Source organism: Gossypium raimondii, chromosome 12 (assembly GCF_025698545.1).
Source record: "Gossypium raimondii isolate GPD5lz chromosome 12, ASM2569854v1, whole genome shotgun sequence".
Lineage (NCBI taxonomy): Eukaryota > Viridiplantae > Streptophyta > Magnoliopsida > Malvales > Malvaceae > Gossypium > Gossypium raimondii.
Window position 1 is genome coordinate 50,146,220 of NC_068576.1, and position 7,870 is coordinate 50,154,089.

A 7,870-nucleotide genomic window follows, 5' to 3' on the forward strand; every position below is an offset into this window, starting at 1 on the left:
CTTCGAAAAAGAAAAGAAAATGCAGTAACCTGTCCGGGATCCTTCAATATCGTAGGATCCCACGTGCCAACTCAGTTTAGCATGTTGTCACTGGGACTGGGTCCCTCCCGCTTTTTTCTCCCTTCAATTCTCTCCCGCGAAACCTTATTATGACGAAGCCCCCCCAAAACGATGTCGTCTTGTTCAATCATGATAATTTCAACCCATTTCAACCCCCCGCGTCTCTCTCTCTGTATCGACTAAATCCCACCCGATTCTCCCCCCAAAATCTAGCTCCCGTTTAAAAGAAGAAAATAAATAAATAAACACTAAATATAAGTAAAGTGATGGATCGCCGGAGGACAGAAAGTCCGGTATACGGCCGGCAGTGGAGTGGATCCAGCAGCTCCGGTTCGTCGTCTCCGGCGCATCCTCTTTCTCGGTTACAGCCCGGTGCTGCCGGTGGTCTTTCTACCATCAAACGCACACAAAATGTTGCCGCCAAAGCTGCAGCTCAACGACTCGCTCAAGTCATGGCTTCGCAGACCCCCGACGACGATGAGGAAGACGATGATCTAGGCTTCAGGTTTGGTTGTCCTCCTATACCTCCTACCTTCTCCAATAATGGATTAAGCCGCAGTACTTCTCCAGCGATCTCTCTCACCCGGCCTAATAGATCTCCGTCCCCTGCGGTAGTAGCTTTGAATTGAAGTGAATTAGAGAGGCTTTTTCTCTCTTTTTTATGCATCTGAATTTTTTACCTGATATGGCGTTTTTGGTAATTTGATTAGTTAGGTCGGAATTTTGTAGAGCATGCGTCTTCCGTGCGTTCCACGTCCGCAGGGAGGCCAGCAACGGCGATGCGGTCAACCACGCCAAATTTGATACCGCCGAATAGAACTTCAGTTCGCACGCCAGTTACTATACCTCCGATTGATCCTCCTAATCGAAGTAGAGACAAAAGGTTAGCATTCATGAATTTTGTTACTTAGGAATATATTTTGAATTTACAGATGCTTAATATAAAAGGTTAATATTGTAGTTCATGTAAATGTTAATGTATTTAAGTAAGCCTATTTATAGTTATTATTATTTTAATTAAAATGTTATTTTCCATCTGCTTTTAGCCGATTTCGTGAATGGTATGCCACATAATCTGTTTCATTTGTAAGAGAAGATAGGAGAATGGTGGGTTTATCGTGGTGGCATCTGAAGAAGTGAGGAGAGTAAAAGCAATTCAAATTAGTCTTCTAATAGAAGGAAATTTTAAATTTATATTTAAGACTCAAGATAATAACTAGTTAGTAAGATGGCAACCAATTGCTAGATTGTGAGGTAACAAAAAGACCAACTGAACCAACTTTTTAATGTATTAGTATAGTTGGGAAAAACATATCAGGTCAAAGCAGCCTCTTGCAATTGCAGTTTATTTATTCACATTTGCACCAATTATTTTGTTGTTGGAATCATATTCCTCTCTATATGCACTTAAATTATTGTCTCTTTGGACAATGCAACTGCTACACTAATATATCTTCTACCATACATTACACATTTATTTTTATCCCATTAAAAGTATTTGGGATGATAATACTCACTGAATACCTAGACTAAACCATGTTGTATAGATTTTCAAAGAATTCTTCATGTTAATACTTGATTAATAATGTAATGCTCTTCTTTTATGCCTTACATATTCTATCATATAAATTTGTTCTTAGTTTGATCACTTGGTGTCTATACTTAATATCTGATTTGCAAACATGATCTTTATCTCTTAAAAGAAATCCTTATCAGATCATAGCTTTTTTTATGGTATAGTTGGTTTAAAAAATACTGTGATCCAAACCCTCGAAAGTCATACTAGAGCCAGCCCTAGATCTTAGGGTGTCATGCCATAATTTTTTGTTTATGGTTTATTTGGAAAATATGCTTAAGTCTCAACTGAAATGCAGTTTTTGCTATATAGTTTTTCATTTCTCCCTTAGTAGATTACCCAATCAAGTAGTTTATCCTTATTTGTTGTGCCTAATTTCTTCATTACCCCTATTTTATGAAACCAATTCAAAGTACTGTTTTCTTCATACTCAAGTTTTCATGAATTGCCAAATGACAATTTCTTCCTTGTGCCTTCATTCTCTGTAGACATAATCATCCATGTGCTTCTCAGCTTCTGTCCTTTCTCATTGTGCGTGGAGTATTGTTAGGTTTACTTGCCCATTTTTTAAAATAATTTTTGTTGTGTAATGAGAAACTGAAAATGTTCAACCATTTGTAAGACAATAGATTTTGAGCAGTGGAATTGTATTACTTGAAAGTACTGCAGGTTTACAGCTGATGTAGGACAGCTGAAAGTAAACGACATTGGAGATCAGCGTGAAACTTCTGCACTTCGTGATGAAGTATGTCACTGGAATTTATCTAGTTATATATTGACATCTGACTCATACAGCTCTTGAATATATTGATCTTATACTGTAAGCTGCATAATTTGAAACGTAATCATGCCTCTGAGGGTGCATCTATCTTTTGAATATATTCAGTTGAATCTAAAATCTTATTCTTGAAGCAGTTAGTTTGAAGCTAATGCATGCTATGTTGCAGCTTGATATGCTACAAGAAGAGAATGAGAATCTACTTGACAAGGTGAGCCTTTATCATTACTGTTGTGTTATCTAATGAGAATCTACTTGACAAGGTGAGCCTTTATCATTACTGTTGTGTTATCTGCAACATGTAGCATTTATGCCTGCGTATGTTATACAGCTTCATTCTGCTGAAGAAAGACGTGAAGAAGCTGAAGCAAGAGCTAGGGAGCTAGAGAAGCAGGTCCGTTTTTCTTCTTCTTTGGCTGCAAGATCTTCTCCCCCTGTTTGGTACAGCATGGATGGCTTATCCTATCAAATTATGTAGCATCATCTGAGTTGTTTCATCAAATACTTCTACTATATGAAGCACAGTTGTTGGTTTGGGACACTTTCATGATTTAGACATGATGCAACGTTCATAAATACATATGGGTTATGCTTTGGCTGTCTTTCCTTAAATTATCACATATCCTGTAGCTTCTAGAGCTGCATATTTGTTGAAGGGTTTAGTTTAGCTGTATGTATTAGTTGAAATTAGTCACATAGATCATATTACACTTAATACAACTTGATATCTCCAATTTTCAAGTTATCTGTTTACATTCTTGGTTCCTGATACTTGAACCGTACTGGGTTGTGTATGAGGTGACACTGAGATAAATCCCTTCAATAGGCACTTATGTGAAGAAGCATACTCAGGTCCTCGTGTTAAACGCATGTAACTTTTGAACATGTTGTGAAGTTGAGATACAAGTAAATTAAGCATATGATTTGTGACACTGGCTTAAATGGCTATTGGCTAAATATTTGCCGGTCGTTTGTTACTGCAATATAAAGCTGCTTACTTGTTAAGTTCGATGTTAATAGGTTGCTTCCTTAGGAGAAGGTGTATCTCTGGAAGCTAAATTATTAAGTAGGTAAGTGTGAGTATTTTTCATTTGCTAGTTGCACTATTATAATCACTATATAATTTGTGTGGACTTTTTGCAGGAAGGAAGCAGCTTTGCGTCAAAGAGAGGTATACTTGTAGTGTCTAAACTTAGTTGGACCAGGTTTATCTTTCTTGTTTTCATTTCTCTTCCCACTTATGAATTAAATATTTTGTATATCCCATTTTAGATGTTTTCCTGGAACAACAATATCAGATATATCCTTCTGTCTCCCTTTATATCTCTCCCTCTCTTCTTCCTTCTCCTCCATCCCTGCTCTTTATCCAGAAGAGCTAATTTTTGTTTTTTGTTACTTTATTTAAGCTGTAAAACATTGTTTTTGTTAAAAGGAAAGTTAAAAATGTCCTGCAGGCTGCTCTTAAGGCTGCAAAACAGACAAAAGATGGTAGAGAGGAGGAGATTGCAGCCCTTCGTTCAGAACTTGAGGTAAAGTGTGCAATGACGCCAGTGCAAAGGAGTGTGTTGATGCTGAAACTAATTCTGTAACTTTATTTTGTTCAGAATTTGAAGGATGGGGCTGCTAAAGCTGTCGAACAGCTCCATGAAGCAGAATCTGAAACAAAAGCCCTTCGCTCAATGACACAAAGAATGATTTTGACTCAGGAAGAGATGGTTTGTCCATCAAGTTCAAGTCACTTCTTTTCTGCATGCTTAAATTCTAATTTTGTACTAAATCTATTTTGTAGGAGGAAGTTGTCCTAAAGAGATGTTGGCTTGCTCGTTACTGGGGATTGGCTGTACAGCATGGTAATTAACTCTCACATTTTTCTCTAGCTAGGAACTAATTTACATCTTAATTGCACTAAATAATATGCATAAAAGTAAGATTTTAGTCCCTACACCTTTGATGTAATGCACCCTTAGTGTAAAAGTTTTGAACATTCTTAAGATTCATGAAGTTCAAGGATCTTGTTGTATGTGCAACTTGGTCGGTTAGTCTTTTTCTGGACCGAAGATAATGTGTTAGTAGTGAATCTACATTCTACTTTTGTGGTAGATTGTTGATATGGACTTTGCTATTGTTCTTTCGCTGGTCAGTGTTATCATCCTGTAGCAATGCTTAGCCTTTTTATTTTGTTCCCTTGGTGATGGAGTTTGCATTTTTCACTCCTGCAGTATTGATTCGTCCCACTTCATAGTCTTTTTATTGTTTATTAAACTGATAGGATTTGCTTTTTCTGCAATTGCTACTGGATTTTCCAGGCATATGTGCAGATATAGCAGTGTCAAAGCATGAATACTGGTCGGCATTGGCTCCTCTTCCATTTGAAGTTGTTGTCTCAGCTGGACAAAAGGCTAAAGAGGAGGCCTGGGATAAAGGCTAGTTCATTTTCTGACTACATCCTGTTTAATCCCTCTTTCTTTTTAATATATATTATTTTGACCTATTAAATTTTAGAACTGTTACAGGTGATGGACATTCAGATCGGAGTAAAATTGTCCGGGATCTGAATGATCTGACTGGAGAAGGAAATATTGAGAGTATGCTTTCAGTTGAAATGGGCCTTAGGGAATTAGCATCTTTAAAGGTTGATTTTTTAAAGCAAAATTAAATATTAATTTGGTATACTTTCCTGGATGTTTTACATCCCTTTTTATAAATTTGTGTGCCATCTCTATGATGGTTTATGCCTTGCGCATTAACTTCTAAAAATTTTAGTAGCAGTAATACTTCTTTACCTCCATTCTGTATTTATATGAATTTCTATTTTATTATTACTTATGTATTTCATCTGCATTTTTTGGAGTACCACTTCATTTTTCTTTTTCTTTTTTTTAATTTCACGCTCAATACTGCTTTCAGGTTGAGGATGCTGTTGTACAGGCATTAGGCAGGTATAGGCGACTTGGTTTGCTTCATCAATCCGTCTCAGGTTTGCTTTATCTCTCTGCAAGTTTTTTTATGAGTAATCAATTTAGTTCGATGTACTTAATCTATTTGTGTTTTGCCCCAATTAACTCCTTAAAGGATGCCAAAATTTTCATTTACTTTTGTGCAAACACTAGCATCTTTTAGGTTGTATTCAGTAAAATGGAGTAGAACTAGTGACAGCTCTCACCACGTTTTCCTCCTGAAGAAACAGTTCTCAACCTTTTCTTTTATATAAACTACTTTGCCACCAATTCTTCAACTTCTACAGTTCCATCTGTTAGAAATAAGTTAGATAGTGATATCTGCAAAATCTTTATCCTTTTATTTGGTTTTCAGATTCAAAGTCACCAGGTGATCCCAAGTTGATTGATGCATTTGGTAAGAAACACTATTTATCTGTCTTTATTCACTATTCTATCTTACAGCAAGTTTTCATGTTGATTTTGGAAACCACTGGCCTCAATTATTTTAAAAAGATTCAGGGTTATTTTTCTTCTTGATTTATTTAAAGATATCTATTTTTGCCTTTCAACTGCAGAACTAAGTGAAGAGGAGAGAGAAGATGTTCTTTTCAAAGAGGTTTGTCACTTTCTTCATTTTAATATTTTGCATGCCAGTCATATGTGAGACTTCAATGCAAAATTTATTTCTTAGCCTTTTTGCTTTCTATTATCTGTTAGATCACAGTTAATTCATATAAATCAATTTCTGAGTTTTTTTTTTCTTCTTCCTTTAATTAACCCTCCTCTATCTGTCTGTCTTGCTTAATCCTTCCTTTCTGGTTCTTCTGGATCTAATTCATAGCCTCGTCTCCTTTTCACACTTCCCTGTCTATTTCCAAGAGAACATGAAAAACCACCTTTTTTTTCTTCTTTTGATAAGAGCTGAATGTCGAAGGTCATTATATGCCACTATATGTTATTAAACACCATGCTATGGTACCCACTTATGTATGGTTCTTGCAGATTAATTTAGGAATGTAATATTCTCAACAAATATGAATTGCCCATCAATTAACTGCATATGGCCTTGCCACCTTTTGCCAAAACAATTTATTTACTTGAGGTAGCAAGCTTGGTTTTAAGGTCAACTTTTGAATTTATTAGTAAATTTAGTAGTGTTTTGGCATCATGGTAAATTAGATCTGCACTAGAGCTTCTCTTGCTGAAGAAGGTTGCTTTTATGTCAGAATTCTTGTGCTTATAAATTGTAACTGTTATAGGCTTGGTTAACGTATTTCTGGAGAAGAGCCAAAGTGTATGGCGTGGAAGATGATATTGCAGAAGAGCGACTTGAGTTTTGGATTAGCCATAGTGGACAGACCCCTACTTCTCATGATGCTGTGGATGGTAAGATGACTATCCTCTTTGCTTGATCTTGTTGATGAATGCAATTGTATCTGGGGACAACTTCAGAAAAAGTGAAAACCGAGCACATATTTTGAGCCATATCTGAACCTTTGTCAAGCCTGAAATGAATATCCAAGCATCTTAGTAAAGATACATATATGATGAAACCATTACATAAAGAGAGCCGGGGGGGGGGGGGGGAGGGGGGGTGACTGATGAATGTTTAATGTGGCAGTAAATAATTCATGAAGCATGAATGTGGCATATTCCGATTTCCCAGTTATATATGATTTTAAACGAAGGTTTGCATGATGTGCTGTGTGGCAGTTGATCGAGGTTTATATGAGCTGCGGAAGTTAGGAATAGAACAACAGCTTTGGGAAGCATCTCGTAAAGAAATTGACCATCCAGCTCTTGCTTCTTTGTCTAATCACAAAGATCTCGACAACACTTTGTGATTTTTATTTATTTATTTATTGCTTTTTGTTTTGAGAAGTTATATTTATTGTTCAAAATTTTTCTTATTAATTTTTTACTATAGCCTGCTTAAGTTTCATAGCTTTATATATACATATGCATGGTGTAATTTGATGAGACTGTTCCTGATGTAATGGATCTTTGTTTGAAGCGGATCATTAAAGAACAACCTTCCGGTATTGTTTCATGTCTCCACAAAAAAAAAAAAAAGGTGGTAAAAAGAGAAATAAAACTACGTTTGCATCTAATACAAACAAATTTATCCATGAGTTTCATAATGTGAAGTAAAATCTATTCGGTGTAAGGAAATGGCTCTATGGATTTACATAACTGGAATTAGACGAGGCAATGATTCCAGAGCACCACCGCCTACTGTTGAGAAACATAACATTTCCGTGGGAGACCACTGAATCACCCACCTTGATCTCAGAATTAGTGCAGGAATCCGAGAACATAGGCATCATTGTTGGTGCAGCTCCCTGAGGAAGCTAGATAGCATGAAAAAGAGCTGAGGCAGATCACGAAGTCAAAGAATGAAGGTACAAGAATTTTACGAGCCATTTTATGTTGATTTCTTTAATTAGAAGATGGATCAAAATATTTAAAATGGTCCTTCTCTAGGTCCTAACTTATAGGTGTTGGATTGTTTGACGA

General features: G+C 36.3%; 1 protein-coding gene across 3 annotated transcripts; it reads left to right on the forward strand.

Annotated features, from left to right (window-relative positions):
- Positions 1–204: 204 nt before the first annotated feature.
- LOC105764828 (coiled-coil domain-containing protein SCD2) lies at positions 205–7,395 on the forward strand. 3 transcript variants are annotated; one of them, XM_012583597.2, is made up of 17 exons: positions 205–671; positions 771–943; positions 2,306–2,381; positions 2,584–2,625; positions 2,746–2,808; positions 3,435–3,484; positions 3,558–3,585; positions 3,869–3,943; positions 4,019–4,129; positions 4,204–4,264; positions 4,721–4,837; positions 4,928–5,046; positions 5,322–5,391; positions 5,727–5,768; positions 5,929–5,969; positions 6,613–6,739; positions 7,067–7,395. In XM_012583597.2, the coding sequence occupies exons 1-17, from the start codon at positions 327–329 to the stop codon at positions 7,195–7,197; spliced, it is 1,671 nt and encodes a 556-aa protein (XP_012439051.1). In that variant the 5' UTR covers positions 205–326; the 3' UTR covers positions 7,198–7,395. The 3 variants fall into 3 exon arrangements, with proteins under 3 accessions (XP_012439051.1, XP_052481626.1, XP_052481627.1); XM_052625666.1 differs by having other exon boundaries at positions 523–671; positions 775–943; XM_052625667.1 differs by having other exon boundaries at positions 526–671; positions 790–943.
- Positions 7,396–7,870: the final 475 nt, after the last annotated feature.